The sequence below is a fragment of the Rhinoderma darwinii genome, chromosome 9 (genome assembly GCF_050947455.1).
Source record: "Rhinoderma darwinii isolate aRhiDar2 chromosome 9, aRhiDar2.hap1, whole genome shotgun sequence".
Taxonomy (NCBI): domain Eukaryota; kingdom Metazoa; phylum Chordata; class Amphibia; order Anura; family Rhinodermatidae; genus Rhinoderma; species Rhinoderma darwinii.
In genome coordinates, this window is record NC_134695.1 from 45,745,850 (window position 1) to 45,764,682 (window position 18,833).

The 18,833-nt window shown below is 46.2% G+C and overlaps 1 protein-coding gene across 2 annotated transcripts in view; it reads right to left on the reverse strand.

Annotated features, from left to right (window-relative positions):
• Positions 1 to 16,916, reverse strand: part of PIDD1 (p53-induced death domain protein 1) — a 38,013-nt gene extending 21,097 nt beyond the window's left edge. For both annotated transcript variants that reach the window (XM_075837596.1, XM_075837595.1), the window contains exons 1-3: positions 16,589 to 16,916; positions 12,687 to 13,100; positions 11,431 to 11,637 (exon numbers count right to left, since the gene is read on the reverse strand). In XM_075837596.1, the coding sequence (XP_075693711.1) occupies positions 11,431 to 11,637; positions 12,687 to 13,100; positions 16,589 to 16,847 (880 nt within the window). In that variant the 5' untranslated portion in view covers positions 16,848 to 16,916. The remainder of the gene's footprint in view (positions 1 to 11,430; positions 11,638 to 12,686; positions 13,101 to 16,588) is intronic.
• Positions 16,917 to 18,833: the final 1,917 nt, after the last annotated feature.

Sequence of the window (18,833 nt, forward strand, 5' to 3'; positions counted from 1 at the left end):
TGTTCAGTCCGAGAAATGCGGCCGAAATACGTTCCGTATTTTACGGACCGAACATGCTCCTGTGAATCCAGCCTAAGAGGGCATGTCTAGCTGTTTAAAAAAAAAAAAAATCGAAATATTGAATATAAGCTAAAATAACAAATCAGAGAATAATTACCTATGAAATCCCCTGCTGCTCTAGCGTTGATGATCCCATGGACCCCGCCAGTCCGTGTCTACATCACAGCAGTGAGGTGCTGTAGGGGCACATGATTGCTGCAGTGCGACACGCCATCACTGATGGTACATTACAGCACGCCATCACTGATGGTACATTACAGCACCCCATCACTGATGGTACATTACAGCACGCCATCACTGATGGCACATTACAGCACCCCATCACTGATGGCACATTACAGCACGCCATCACTGATGGTACATTACAGCACGCCATCACTGATGGTACATTACAGCACGCCATCACTGATGGTACATTACAGCACCCCATCACTGATGGCACATTACAGCACCCCATCACTGATGGTACATTACAGCACCCCATCACTGATGGTACATTACAGCACCCCATCACTGATGGCACATTACAGCACGCCATCACTGATGGTACATTACAGCACGCCATCACTGCTGGTACATTACAGCACGCCATCACTGATGGTACATTACAGCACGCCATCACTGCTGGTACATTACAGCACGCCATCACTGATGGTACATTACAGCACCCCATCACTGATGGTACATTACAACACGCCATCACTGATGGTACATTACAGCACGCCATCACTGATGGTACATTACAGCACGCCATCACTGCTGGTACATTACAGCACGCCATCACTGATGGTACATTACAGCACGCCATCACTGCTGGTACATTACAGCACGCCATCACTGCTGGTACATTACAGCACCCCATCACTGCTGGTACATTACAGCACCCCATCACTGCTGGTACATTACAGCACCCCATCACTGCTGGTACATTACAGCACGCCATCACTGATGGTACATTACAGCACCCCATCACTGATGGTACATTACAGCACGCCATCACTGCTGGTACATTACAGCACGCCATCACTGCTGGTACATTACAGCACGCCATCACTGATGGTACATTACAGCACGCCATCACTGATGGTACATTACAGCACCCCATCACTGATGGTACATTACAGCACGCCATCACTGATGGTACATTACAGCACGCCATCACTGATGGTACATTACAGCACGCCATCACTGCTGGTACATTACAGCACCCCATCACTGCTGGTACATTACAGCACCCCATCACTGCTGGTACATTACAGCACCCCATCACTGCTGGTACATTACAGCACGCCATCACTGATGGTACATTACAGCACCCCATCACTGATGGTACATTACAGCACGCCATCACTGCTGGTACATTACAGCACGCCATCACTGCTGGTACATTACAGCACGCCATCACTGCTGGTACATTACAGCACGCCATCACTGCTGGTACATTACAGCACGCCATCACTGATGGTACATTACAGCACGCCATCACTGATGGTACATTACAGCACGCCATCACTGATGGTACATTACAGCACCCCATCACTGCTGGTACATTACAGCACCCCATCACTGCTGGTACATTACAGCACCCCATCACTGCTGGTACATTACAGCACGCCATCACTGATGGTACATTACAGCACCCCATCACTGATGGTACATTACAGCACGCCATCACTGCTGGTACATTACAGCACGCCATCACTGCTGGTACATTACAGCACGCCATCACTGCTGGTACATTACAGCACGCCATCACTGCTGGTACATTACAGCACGCCATCACTGATGGTACATTACAGCACGCCATCACTGATGGTACATTACAGCACCCCATCACTGATGGTACATTACAGCACGCCATCACTGCTGGTACATTACAGCACCCCATCACTGCTGGTACATTACAGCACCCCATCACTGCTGGTACATTACAGCACCCCATCGCTGCTGGTACATTACAGCACCCCATCACTGATGGTACATTACAGCACGCCATCACTGATGGTACATTACAGCACGCCATCACTGATGGTACATTACAGCACCCCATCACTGATGGTACATTACAGCACGCCATCACTGCTGGTACATTACAGCACCCCATCACTGCTGGTACATTACAGCACGCCATCACTGCTGGTACATTACAGCACGCCATCACTGATGGTACATTACAGCACGCCATCACTGCTGGTACATTACAGCACCCCATCACTGATGGTACATTACAGCACCCCATCACTGATGGTACATTACAGCACGCCATCACTGCTGGTACATTACAGCACGCCATCACTGCTGGTACATTACAGCACGCCATCACTGCTGGTACATTACAGCACGCCATCACTGCTGGTACATTACAGCACGCCATCACTGATGGTACATTACAGCACGCCATCACTGATGGTACATTACAGCACGCCATCACTGATGGTACATTACAGCACCCCATCACTGCTGGTACATTACAGCACCCCATCACTGCTGGTACATTACAGCACGCCATCACTGCTGGTACATTACAGCACGCCATCACTGCTGGTACATTAAAGCACGCCATCACTGATGGTACATTACAGCACGCCATCACTGATGGTACATTACAGCACGCCATCACTGATGGTACATTACAGCACCCCATCACTGATGGTACATTACAGCACGCCATCACTGCTGGTACATTACAGCACGCCATCACTGCTGGTACATTACAGCACGCCATCACTGCTGGTACATTACAGCACGCCATCACTGATGGTACATTACAGCACGCCATCACTGATGGTACATTACAGCACGCCATCACTGATGGTACATTACAGCACGCCATCACTGATGGTACATTACAGCACCCCATCACTGCTGGTACATTACAGCACGCCATCACTGCTGGTACATTACAGCACGCCATCACTGCTGGTACATTACAGCACGCCATCACTGCTGGTACATTACAGCACGCCATCACTGCTGGTACATTACAGCACCCCATCACTGCTGGTACATTACAGCACCCCATCACTGATGGTACATTACAGCACCCCATCACTGCTGGTACATTACAGCACCCCATCACTGATGGTACATTACAGCACGCCATCACTGCTGGTACATTACAACACGCCATCACTGCTGGTACATTACAGCACCCCATCACTGCTGGTACATTACAGCACCCCAACACTGCTGGTACATTACAGCACCCCATCACTGCTGGTACATTACAGCACGCCATCACTGCTGGTACATTACAACACGCCATCACTGCTGGTACATTACAGCACCCCATCACTGATGGTACATTACAGCACCCCATCACTGATGGTACATTACATCACGCCATCACTGATGGTACATTACAGCACGCCATCACTGATGGTACATTACAGCACGCCATCACTGATGGCACATTACAGCACGCCATCACTGCTGGTACATTACAGCACCCCATCACTGATGGTACATTACAGCACGCCATCACTGATGGTACATTACAGCACGCCATCACTGATGGTACATTACAGCACCCCATCACTGATGGTACATTACAGCACGCCATCACTGATGGCACATTACAGCACGCCATCACTGATGGTACATTACAGCACGCCATCACTGATGGTACATTACAGCACGCCATCACTGCTGGTACATTACAGCACGCCATCACTGATGGCACATTACAGCACGCCATCACTGATGGTACATTACAGCACGCCATCACTGATGGCACATTACAGCACGCCATCACTGATGGTACATTACAGCACGCCATCACTGATGGTACATTACAGCACCCCATCACTGCTGGTACATTACAGCACGCCATCACTGCTGGTACATTACAGCACGCCATCACTGCTGGTACATTACAGCACGCCATCACTGATGGTACATTACAGCACGCCATCACTGATGGTACATTACAGCACGCCATCACTGATGGTACATTACAGCACGCCATCACTGATGGCACATTACAGCACGCCATCACTTATGGCACATTACAGCACGCCATCACTGCTGGTACATTACAGCACGCCATCACTGATGGTACATTACAGCACGCCATCACTGCTGGTACATTACAGCACGCCATCACTGCTGGTACATTAAAGCACGCCATCACTGCTGGTACATTACAGCACGCCATCACTGCTGGTACATTACAGCACGCCATCACTGATGGTACATTACAGCACGCCATCACTGCTGGTACATTACAGCACGCCATCACTGCTGGTACATTACAGCACGCCATCACTGCTGGTACATTACAGCACCCCATCACTGATGGCACATTACAGCACCCCATCACTGATGGTACATTACAGCACGCCATCACTGCTGGTACATTACAACACGCCATCACTGCTGGTACATTACAGCACGCCATCACTGCTGGTACATTACAGCACGCCATCACTGCTGGTACATTACAGCACGCCATCACTGATGGCACATTACAGCACGCCATCACTGATGGTACATTACAGCACGCCATCACTGATGGTACATTACAGCACCCCATCACTGATGGTACATTACAGCACGCCATCACTGATGGTACATTACAGCACGCCATCACTGATGGTACATTACAGCACCCCATCACTGCTGGTACATTACAGCACCCCATCACTGCTGGTACATTACAGCACGCCATCACTGCTGGTACATTACAGCACGCCATCACTGATGGTACATTACAGCACCCCATCACTGATGGTACATTACAGCACCCCATCACTGATGGTACATTACAGCACGCCATCACTGATGGTACATTACAGCACCCCATCACTGATGGTACATTACAACACACCATCACTGATGGTACATTACAGCACGCCATCACTGCTGGTACATTACAACACGCCATCACTGCTGGTACATTACAACACGCCATCACTGATGGTACATTACAGCACGCCATCACTGCTGGTACATTACAGCACGCCATCACTGATGGTACATTACAGCACCCCATCACTGATGGTACATTACAGCACCCCATCACTGATGGTACATTACAGCACGCCATCACTGATGGTACATTACAGCACCCCATCACTGATGGTACATTACAGCACGCCATCACTGCTGGTACATTACAACACGCCATCACTGATGGTACATTACAGCACCCCATCACTGATGGTACATTACAGCACGCCATCACTGATGGTACATTACGGCACCCCATCACTGATGGTACATTACGGCACGCCATCACTGCTGGTACATTACAACACCCCATCACTGATGGTACATTACAGCACGCCATCACTGATGGTACATTACGGCACCCCATCACTGATGGTACATTACGGCACGCCATCACTGCTGGTACATTACAACACGCCATCACTGATGGTACATTACAGCACGCCATCACTGCTGGTACATTACGGCACGCCATCACTGCTGGTACATTACAGCACGCCATCACTGATGGTACATTACAGCACCCCATCACTGCTGGTACATTACAGCACGCCATCACTGATGGTACATTACAGCACGCCATCACTGCTGGTACATTACAGCACCCCATCACTGCTGGTACATTACAGCACCCCATCACTGATGGTACATTACAACACGCCATCACTGATGGTACATTACAGCACCCCATCACTGCTGGTACATTACAGCACGCCATCACTGATGGTACATTACAGCACCCCATCACTGATGGTACATTACAACACGCCATCACTGATGGTACATTACAGCACCCCATCACTGATGGTACATTATGGCACGCCATCACTGCTGGTACATTACAACACGCCATCACTGATGGTACATTATGGCACGCCATCACTGCTGGTACATTACGGCACGCCATCACTGATGGTACATTACAGCACGCCATCACTGCTGGTACATTACAGCACGCCATCACTGCTGGTACATTACAGCACGCCATCACTGATGGTACATTACAGCACGCCATCACTGCTGGTACATTACAGCACGCCATCACTGATGGTACATTACAGCACGCCATCACTGCTGGTACATTACAGCACGCCATCACTGCTGGTACATTACAGCACCCCATCACTGCTGGTACATTACAGCACCCCATCACTGCTGGTACATTACAGCACCCCATCACTGCTGGTACATTACAGCACCCCATCACTGATGGTACATTACAGCACGCCATCACTGATGGTACATTACAGCACGCCATCACTGATGGTACATTACAGCACCCCATCACTGATGGTACATTACAGCACGCCATCACTGCTGGTACATTACAGCACCCCATCACTGCTGGTACATTACAGCACCCCATCACTGCTGGCACATTACAGCACGCCATCACTGCTGGTACATTACAGCACCCCATCACTGATGGTACATTACAGCACGCCATCACTGCTGGTACATTACAGCACGCCATCACTGATGGTACATTACAGCATGCCATCACTGCTGGTACATTACAGCACGCCATCACTGCTGGTACATTACAGCACGCCATCACTGCTGGTACATTACAGCACCCCATCACTGATGGTACATTACAGCACGCCATCACTGATGGTACATTACAGCACGCCATCACTGATGGTACATTACAGCACCCCATCACTGATGGTACATTACAGCACGCCATCACTGATGGCACATTACAGCACGCCATCACTGATGGTACATTACAGCACGCCATCACTGATGGTACATTACAGCACGCCATCACTGCTGGTACATTACAGCACGCCATCACTGATGGCACATTACAGCACGCCATCACTGATGGTACATTACAGCACGCCATCACTGATGGCACATTACAGCACGCCATCACTGATGGTACATTACAGCACGCCATCACTGATGGTACATTACAGCACCCCATCACTGCTGGTACATTACAGCACGCCATCACTGCTGGTACATTACAGCACGCCATCACTGCTGGTACATTACAGCACGCCATCACTGATGGTACATTACAGCACGCCATCACTGATGGTACATTACAGCACGCCATCACTGATGGTACATTACAGCACGCCATCACTGATGGTACATTACAGCACGCCATCACTGATGGCACATTACAGCACGCCATCACTTATGGCACATTACAGCACGCCATCACTGCTGGTACATTACAGCACGCCATCACTGATGGTACATTACAGCACGCCATCACTGCTGGTACATTACAGCACGCCATCACTGCTGGTACATTACAGCACGCCATCACTGCTGGTACATTAAAGCACGCCATCACTGCTGGTACATTACAGCACGCCATCACTGCTGGTACATTACAGCACGCCATCACTGATGGTACATTACAGCACGCCATCACTGCTGGTACATTACAGCACGCCATCACTGCTGGTACATTACAGCACGCCATCACTGCTGGTACATTACAGCACCCCATCACTGATGGCACATTACAGCACCCCATCACTGATGGTACATTACAGCACGCCATCACTGCTGGTACATTACAACACGCCATCACTGCTGGTACATTACAGCACGCCATCACTGCTGGTACATTACAGCACGCCATCACTGCTGGTACATTACAGCACGCCATCACTGATGGCACATTACAGCACGCCATCACTGATGGTACATTACAGCACGCCATCACTGATGGTACATTACAGCACCCCATCACTGATGGTACATTACAGCACGCCATCACTGATGGTACATTACAGCACGCCATCACTGATGGTACATTACAGCACCCCATCACTGCTGGTACATTACAGCACCCCATCACTGCTGGTACATTACAGCACGCCATCACTGCTGGTACATTACAGCACGCCATCACTGATGGTACATTACAGCACCCCATCACTGATGGTACATTACAGCACCCCATCACTGATGGTACATTACAGCACGCCATCACTGATGGTACATTACAGCACCCCATCACTGATGGTACATTACAACACACCATCACTGATGGTACATTACAGCACGCCATCACTGCTGGTACATTACAACACGCCATCACTGCTGGTACATTACAACACGCCATCACTGATGGTACATTACAGCACGCCATCACTGCTGGTACATTACAGCACGCCATCACTGATGGTACATTACAGCACCCCATCACTGATGGTACATTACAGCACCCCATCACTGATGGTACATTACAGCACGCCATCACTGATGGTACATTACAGCACCCCATCACTGATGGTACATTACAGCACGCCATCACTGCTGGTACATTACAACACGCCATCACTGATGGTACATTACAGCACGCCATCACTGATGGTACATTACGGCACCCCATCACTGATGGTACATTACGGCACGCCATCACTGCTGGTACATTACAACACGCCATCACTGATGGTACATTATGGCACGCCATCACTGCTGGTACATTACGGCACGCCATCACTGCTGGTACATTACAGCACGCCATCACTGATGGTACATTACAGCACCCCATCACTGCTGGTACATTACAGCACGCCATCACTGATGGTACATTACAGCACGCCATCACTGCTGGTACATTACAGCACCCCATCACTGCTGGTACATTACAGCACCCCATCACTGATGGTACATTACAACACGCCATCACTGATGGTACATTACAGCACCCCATCACTGCTGGTACATTACAGCACGCCATCACTGATGGTACATTACAGCACCCCATCACTGATGGTACATTACAACACGCCATCACTGATGGTACATTACAGCACCCCATCACTGATGGTACATTATGGCACGCCATCACTGCTGGTACATTACAACACGCCATCACTGATGGTACATTATGGCACGCCATCACTGCTGGTACATTACGGCACGCCATCACTGATGGTACATTACAGCACGCCATCACTGCTGGTACATTACAGCACGCCATCACTGCTGGTACATTACAGCACGCCATCACTGCTGGTACATTACAGCACGCCATCACTGATGGTACATTACAGCACGCCATCACTGCTGGTACATTACAGCACGCCATCACTGATGGTACATTACAGCACGCCATCACTGCTGGTACATTACAGCACGCCATCACTGCTGGTACATTACAGCACCCCATCACTGCTGGTACATTACAGCACCCCATCACTGCTGGTACATTACAGCACCCCATCACTGCTGGTACATTACAGCACCCCATCACTGCTGGCACATTACAGCACGCCATCACTGCTGGTACATTACAGCACCCCATCACTGATGGTACATTACAGCACGCCATCACTGCTGGTACATTACAGCACGCCATCACTGATGGTACATTACAGCATGCCATCACTGCTGGTACATTACAGCACGCCATCACTGCTGGTACATTACAGCACCCCATCACTGCTGGTACATTACAGCACCCCATCACTGATGGTACATTACAGCACGCCATCACTGATGGTACATTACAGCACGCCATCACTGATGGTACATTACAGCACCCCATCACTGATGGTACATTACAGCACCCCATTACTGATGGTACATTACAACACGCCATCACTGATGGTACATTACAGCACCCCATCACTGATGGTACATTATGGCACGCCATCACTGATGTGATGTAAACAGAGCAAGCGGCATCGTGCTTCTGAGCCCTTTCCTAGCACTGCTACTGTCACTTCACTCTGGCAATTATCCTAACGATAAGCTGTCAATGTCTCTCCTGAGACAACTCCTTTACTTATAGATTTCATGTCAATAGAGAATGTTTAAAGACGAGTGAAGCATCTTCAAGGATAAATTACACATGGAATTTTCCTTAAAGGGAACCTGTCCCATTGAGAATGCAGTCTGATCTGCGGGCAGCATGGTGCTTTTCTGTTTTCATTCATTGTTTTTACTGCTGTAGCGCGCATCACACGCGGCACCCGGAAGTGCTTCCGTGTGCCGAGCGCGATTTGCCGGCACCCATTGATTACAATGGGTGCGTGCAGCGTGAAACACGGGCAAATATGGGACATGTCATGCGTTTCATGCAGTGCACATACGCTGCGTGAAATTCACTGACAGTCTGAACGGCCCCATTCATTAACATAGGTCCGTGCGAAACGTATAAGACGTTCGTGTGAATAAGGCCTTAGGTCGACTTTACACCTGCATTGGTGTGTTCCGTTGGAAGAAACGGTTCCGTTGCACAACGAATACTGCCGGTTGCCGACGGACCCAATTGACTTTAATGTGTTCTGTCGGCTTTCCGTCGGAGTGTCTGTGATTTTACCGGACACAATAGCGCAGCATGCTGCGTTATTGCCTCCGGTAAACCCTGCCAGATCTGCCCCGGAAGCCCCTGAACAGAGCCTTAGGCTGGGTTCACACGTGGCGGAATTGCACTTGAATTCCGCTGCGGACACTCTGCAGCGTTAATCCGCAGCGGAGCCGTTTCTCCATTGACTTCCACTTTAATTTAGAAGTGTTCGTTTAGACGTTGAGTAAAATTCCGCTGCGGAGCATAGGCTGCGGAGCGGAATTTGGTGTCCGCAGCATGCTCTGTCTGTTGCGGAGCAGTGGCGGACTGGTTGCGGACTCATGGCGGAATTTCTCCATTGACTTCAATGGAGATTCTAAATTCCGCAATGAAGTCCGCAGCTGTCATGCACATGTTATGTGTGCTGCGGATGCGTCTTGCTTTTTTAACATGACATTTCTTCATTCTGGCTGGACCTATGTATTTCTAGGTCTACAGCCAGACTGAGGAAGTCAATGGGGCTCCCGTAATTACGGGAGCGTTGCTAGGCGACGTCAGTAAATAGTCACTGTCCAGGGTGCTGAAAGAGTTAAGCGATCGGCAGTAACTGTTTCTGCACCCTGGACAGTGACTACCGATCCCAATATACAGCAACCTGTAAAAAAATAGAAGTTCATACTTACCGAGAACTCCCTGCTTCTGTCTCCAGTCCGGCTTCCAAGGATGACGTTTCAGTGTAAGTGACGGCTGCAGCCAATCACAGGCTGCAGCGGTCACATGGACTGCCGCGTCATCCAGGGAGGTAGGGCTGGATGCCGAAAGAGGGACGCGTCACCAAGACAACGGCCGGTAAGTATGAAAGTCGTTTACCTTCACTAGGGAAAGTGCTGTCCCTTCTCTCTATCCTGCACTAATAGAGAGAAGGGAAGCACTTTTCCCGCAGTCCGCAGCAGCTAGTCCGCATCAATTTACTGCACATTTTGGGCAGATCCGCAGCCGTAATCCGCAACCCGGATTAGGTGCGGCATTGATGCGGACAGTTGCGGAGGAATTCCGCCACGTGGGGGCATGCCCTTACAGAGAAGACTGTCAATCACGGAGATAATTCTTGTCAGCTGACATATTTTGCAGCCCTTTATATAGTATTTTACCTTCAGAAAGAGGTGGCAGCTCTGGTTCACCTATGGGGTTCCCTTGGAGACATGCACACGAGCACTCAAGTATTTCTATAGGGACACTGCGTAACCTGTTGTTCCTTAAGTCCAGACGAGAGAGGTTAGATAAACTGGCCAGACCTGCTGACACAGCCACAAGAGCATTGCTGTGAAGGTAAAGCTGCTGGAGGGACATCATGTTACCTATAGAAAGAAGAATTATTCATTATTCAAACATATTCCTATATTATTTGGGATTAAATACGTGGTTCACTCCGCTGGTTGTTCCGCTATAGTTGTACAAGGTACTGCATACAAAAATTACCAAATAATTATATTTAGAAAAAATGGAAATAATGATGAATACACTTTATAAGTGGTTTTATGTATAAATAAAGCTTTATCCATGTATAATATATTGCTCTGAGGCTTAGAACCGGAACAGACATAATATCCTTGACAGCTGTTTGCTACAGGATAGCGCCACAAATTTATCACAGAGCATTGTCTAGACTGGAAACAATTGTAGTAAAACTGTTAGCTGTGAGTTGTATTAGGTATGTACAATAAAACAACTTTTTTCAGCTTCTGGATGTAAACATTGAACATGTTGCATTGATTCACAGCAAGCAGAGATCTTGAAAATGTTGAGGAATTGAATTTATCATTATTTTAGAAAGTTGCATCATGTTTGATTAGACAATTATTAAGCTTCCCTTATGGAACTAGTTATACACATTGGATCTCAAGAATCAAAACATCCACAGTAAAAAAAAAAAAAAAAAAAGTGGCCTTGAAAACAAATTAGGGTCTATGTTTTATTTTTATTATTTAGAAATGGCAATTCTATGTGCCACAGATTTGATATATGAGGCCCTTTTTTTATTACTGTTTTCAAAATCTCTGCTAGATGACAATGAATAGAAATCTTCTTAGGGCCTGTTCACACCTGCGTCAGTGTTTCCGTTGTTCTACTCCATTAGAGAAGCGTAGAACAATGAAAATACCGGAAGCGCTGGTTCCGTTGTATTCCAGACACCATCAGCGTTGACAGAACCCATTGACTTTAATGGGTTCCATCGGGTTTCCTTCAGGGTGTCCGTGGCTTTACCGTAAACAACAGCGCAGCATGCTGCGCTATTGTTTCTGGTATTTTTGGCTGGATCTGTGACGGAGGCCCCTAAAGGAGCCTCCAATGCAGATGTGAACAAGCCCTAAGGCTCTATTCACACTTTGCCTTTCAGGACACTTACACACTGTTTCGGGAAGATTGGCAAGGTTGTTTCCAGAAAGCTCTAGATCAATACATTGCTGCAAGTTTCCAACCTCCTCTGGTAGAGACGCCAGCCTGTTCTCAGACAGGTCCACTTTCTTCAGATTTTTCAGCTGCCCAATGCCTGCAGGGAGCGCTGTTAGTTGGTTAGACATGAGAGCGAGTTCTGTCAAGGATTTCAGTTCACCAATATCATCTGGAAGTGTCCTGAGCTGGTTGTGCCCAAGATGGAGAGTGGTAAGTAAAGGAAGGGCAGTGACACAAGATGGCAGCTCGGCAAAGCGGTTGAAGCTGAGATCCAGGTGGCTTAGCAAAGAAAGCTTACTGATATCTGGTGGTAGAGTGGTGAGCAAACCCTTCTGACAGCGCCCATAATCATCCCGTAGATGTCCACCTAAGAAGTGCGATATAATAGGTATGACTGCAAGACTTATCTCCTATAAAATCATATATAGGTGCACAACAGGGTTGCCAACCTGATTTTTTTATTTTTTTTAAGGACAATTCACCCAAAAAAAAACAGCAACATTTTTACAGAAAAATTGGAAAATCATAACGAATCAAAGATGATAAGCGATTGGTCTATAGCTAAGAGGACTAATATAACACATTAGCAGCATGTCTAGCATCTTTTCTAGACATTTTTGTAGATCTGTTCTTTTGGCACATATGCTTAATAAATAGGTCTAAAACCTGATGAAACATTATGCGCCAGAAATGCGCCACATTTTACAACATATTCAAACTGCAAACACATTCGTTAATCTGCCCCATTATCTGCAAATCCATCTTTGTTTCTGGTCTCTTGAAGATATGGAGAAATAACCCTACGAAGTTTGATGGCAGCAGACTCTAACGTCCACTTGATATAACTAGATGAACTTGACAAAAAAGAACTGCCCTCAGGCCCCAAACAGATGATGTGATTCATAGGGGCATTTAATGCAGGTGGCCAGACATTGGTTCTATAAAGTTTAGCTGAACGGCCCAATTTTCCTCTCGGATTTGCAGACATGGTTCGGTCAACTCCTCTAATGGTCCGTGCTGGATGGGGAACTTCATGTACACCTCTCCTGAACGCTCGTCTGCTCCCTCCTCTACAGAGACAATGGACAGGCCACACTGTAATAGACAAAGGCTGCCGCCTGAACGTGTAAATGGCCACTACAGCATCATCCTGCTCTCTCCCAGGACTACAAAAGTGGTTTATTCGACTTAAAATAGTTTTGTTGCTTTATCCTGATGTCGACCGCCTACGGCCATTACGGTCCAATATTGGTGGGTTGCCTTTTGCACTATTCACCTATCCCAACAGACTCTCTGCTTGGCTCTGTCTATCTTTTCTTTCTCCATCCCTATGGTCACTGGTTTACTTGCACCTTTTTGGCCTTTTTTTTTTTCCCTAACTATTCCATGATATATCTTGACTCCCTTTTAGGCCAGGATCACACGACAGTTTTGATGCAGTTTTTGGCTCAGTTTTTTTTTTTTAGCCAAACACAGGAGTGGACACAAAAGAAAGGAGATGCATCAGTCTATTATTTATACCTCTCCCTCCTTTTAGATCCACTTGTGCCTTCGGCTAAAAAAAAAAACTGCACCAAAACCTTTGTGTATGATCCTGACCTTAAAATTAAGCAAAATAAAAAGGAACTCACAAATGAATACTCTGCACAAATGTGGTCTTATGCACTTACTTTTATAGCGAAACATTTGAAGTGTACTCTTCACTATGAGTCAGTAATGAAGACAATGCTCCGATGGTATTATACTCCAGATAAGCTCCAACGCATATACCCGACTGACACTCACTATTGTTGGAGAAATTGCGGAGGTAGGGGGACGCGGTTACACATTTTATGGGCCTGTCCGTTACTCAAAAATCTATGGAAAGCTTCATTCCTTTTATTGTCTGATATTACAGGAATTACAGTTGCTCCTTCCCCATCGCTAGCACTGCTCTTTCTAAACATTGAAGACATTCCGGGAGATTTCAGAGTAATTGCAGCGCATATATTTATTGCGACCAAATTAGCAATAACCGGTGTTGGAAGAGTCAGACAATCCCCCCACTAACGGAAATTATTGCCCATGTTAACAGTACATGCTCGCACGAGAAAATGATGGCACATAAGGGTCATTCTATCCCTAAATATGACAAAAGATTGGGGTCCATGGTTGGATAGCGTTCACAACTTTGCTAAATAGAGGAAAAACCGTAGCGGTATCTACTAGAGCCCGAGGCACCTTCACTTGCTAGGACATTGAATGAGAGATCTTGTATTAATTCATGTATATTGTATTACTTCTTTTGTATTATATCTGTATGACAATACTGGTATTTCTCACTGTTGGCATTGGAATGCAAAATGTCTGTTATTATGTATGTTAGAAAAATGTTCAATAAAAATTTATTGAGTAAAAAAAAAAAATTAAGCAAAATAATTTGACGATTACCAGTAATTTAAGCTTATCCATTTAAGCAACTATGTCCTCTACAGAGGGTGACTGATAGGCTGGGTTCACACGACCTATTTTCAGACGTAATGGAGGCGTTTTACGCCTCGAATTACGTCTGAAAAAACGGCTCCAATACATAGGCAAACATCTGCCCATTGCTTTCAATGGGCTTTACGATGTACTGTGCCGACGACCTGTCATTTTACGCGTCGCTGTCAAAAGACGGCACGTAAAAATACAGCCTCGTCAAAAGAACTGCAGGACACTTTTTGGGACGTAATTGGAGCCGTTTTTCATTGACTCTATTGAAAACAGCTCCAAAAACGCCTCAAAAAACGCCTGAAAAGAAGCCTCAAAAGAAGCTCCAAATTTCATTTTCAGCTTCAAAAACGCCTGAAAATCAGAGGCTGTTTTCTCTGAAATCAGCTCCGTATTTTCAGACGTTTTTTGTTAAGCGTGTGAACATACCCATATTGTTTCCGTTAGTATACTCTTGGCAAAGAGTACGGTATATGGTTACTATGTTTTGTATTGTAAGCATATGAGAAAATGATATGTATTACTACAGTATGTTGCACCTGGAATGCTCAAAATAAAAATTTAATTAAAAAAATTAAAATTAAAAAAAGTGTCTATTCTGAGCTCCATATTTACCAACATGAAACGACATATATTGTTTGAGTTGGTAAAAGAGGGTATAGCTCATAACGTTTTTTCCGACACAGTTCTGTTGAGTGGTGGTGGTGAACAAGGCCAGGTACAACATGGCATTGTTCTGTAGTGCGCCCAATATTCTCCAACCGCCATGCACCTTTATGGAGATACTGGGTACACAAGACTTTAACAACCTTGACAGGTTACATGACAGTAGGTACGCCAGTCCTTATACATCTACCCCAATGTGCAATTTCTTTGTTTTTACTTTACCTGAACCCCTGTAATTTCCTTGAAAAATACAAATTATATTGTTTTCATTGAACCTGTAACAACTTAAAAAACAAAATTTGGCAGAAGAAATAGTAATATATAGTACACATAGCTGATCTCAGGGGACGCAGTGTTTACTTACATACACAAGTATGTGGATGCGATACATATAGGATGCTAATACAGTGACATACGGAAAAGTTCAAGCATTTCCAAGCCACGTACCCCCTACCCAAATAGTTAATATCAAAGTACCCCCAAGGCTTTGATCATACACAGTGGTGTACAATAAAAGCACAGCTTGGGGACAGCACGTGTACCCACTAGAAAGATGGCATGTACAGCCTGGGGTATACACACCACAGGTTGGGATCCTGGGCTCTACGAACCTAAACCGCATAGTGTTGTAGACCCAAAAAGGATCATCCCCAGTACGGTCAACTTATTACATGCAACGTGATGGGTAATAGTAATCGTTTTACAAGAATATTTTACCTTTTAGTACCAGTGATGTGAGATGACTGAACACTGGCAGATCAGTCACCACTGATGTTATCATTGCATCATTGCTGCTAAGACGGAGAATTGTCACCTCCGCCAGGTCACTGGTCTGCTTCTCTGTCACCTGCAGGAACCTCTTACATCCGTCCGGGTAAACATCGAGGATGAGTCTGTTGCCTGCGATATGTGGAGTGGGAGAGGCTCGCTCCTCCGTGCTGGTTCCCTCCCCCTGGGGGTCCAGAAGATGCTCCATCTCTCATTGTCTAAGTGTGGCAACACAGGCATGTCACAGCTCGCCCAGCACGGAGAAGATGTCAGCTATACCAAGCTGTCAAGATAGAGAGTGAAACGTATAACCATCAACAGAGAATGGAAATACATATATCATACATTGAACGATGTCAAAAGAGGCACATTTAAGGTTTAGAGTCAAGGGAGGCAGGTTTTTTTTTATTTAATTTTTTTTTTAATTACTTTTAAATAATTAAAAAATCACCCAAAAAAAAACAACAACACAGTGAAAGTGCAAATGTAAAGTAAAAATACATTGCTTCACCTTTTCAAGCAATGCATTGAACATATTCACAAAACCGTTATAAAATATGCAGAATTTTGCACATTGGGTCATTAAAAATGGCAAATAGAAATAAAGACAATTTGCAATATTTTTTATCTCCAGATGTAGCTGACCATTAAAAAAAAACGTTTAACAGCCCAATGCACACATAAATCTCTGCACCCATAGGTTTTTTAGAAAAAAATAAATCGTTACAGGTTCTAATGCCTGGTGTAAGGGTATGTGCACACACACTAATTACGTCCGTAATTGATGGACGTATTTCGGCCGCAAGTCCCGGACCGAACACAGTGCAGGGAGCCGGGCTCCTAGCATCATACTTATGTACGATGCTAGGAGTCCCTGCCTCTGCGTGGAACTACTGTCCTGTACTGAAAACATGATTACAGTACGGGACAGTTGTCCTGCAGCGAGGCAGGGACTCCTAGCATCGTACATAAGTATGATGCTAGGAGCCCGGCTCCCTGCACTGTGTTCGGTCCGGTACTTGCGGCCGAAATACGTCCGTCAATTACGGACGTAATTAGTGTGTGTGCACATACCCTTATACATAGCGAGTTCCCACTCTAAGTGCCTACGAGTCCGTAGTTCAGGTCCATGCACACTAGATAGCAGTGGCCATATATAATGATATTTGTGGGCAGATCCTCAAAATGTTGGTGGTATCTGCTGACAATCCAATGTTTATGGTCGGCGACAGGCATTAGACTGTCAGAGGATCCCATAAAAATGATCTGACTCTGCCAACAAATGTATCGTGTATATGGTCACATTCCTATGTTCTAGGGCCATTAAAGTGAGCTCATGGGCATGAAGATTTTTCATATTAGATGGTAACTTCCTATGGTATAAGGGTTCTTTTACACCGGCCAATTTTAGCCGTAACAACGAGAGCCGATCAACGAGACCGCTCGTTGATCAGCGCTCATTTGCTCCTTTCACAAGGAGCAATGGTCAGTAATGAATGGGGACACAGGGAGATGTGCTGCGGACAACGATAATATTTTATTCTACATAAACAATACGATCAGCCGTTGAACGAGCGATTGATCGTTCATCGGCTGATCGTTGCCCTGTTTACACAGGACAATGATCGGGAACGAGCAATCATATGAACGCTCAGTTGCCCGATCATTAGCCCGTGTAAAAGGGTCTTAATTATGCAGTACTAACTATATACAATAACACTGCACTCCTGTTCTTTTACCAACTGTTGTGTGAAAATATTGCGAAAACGATTGTTCATAACATCTGAGAGAGGCGGTCATATTGTCTCTCCACAGGTATAGTGTGTATGGAGTTGCCACCCAAGCATGGGTGACTGTTCATTTGCTTGCACATGGTTTTTATTTTCAATTCAGAAAATAATCGTCCGGAAATACTAAATGTGTATGGCCCCCAAATTTCAAATACATTACATATGGGGGCTGTATAATTTCGGGATCGTGATGTATTTTGGCAAAGAGTTGTCCTTAGATGTGTTATTGTAACATTCTATTAACGGAAGCAATGACGCTGTGCCGGATCCTTCATACAGCGGATCCCAACATCACCTAATGGACCCGATTGATTTGTAATGGGGTCTGTCCGGGGTTCTGCTGGGGATTCCCTCGTTTAGATGGCAAGAATAGAGCTGCATGCTGCATTATTATTGCCTTCAAA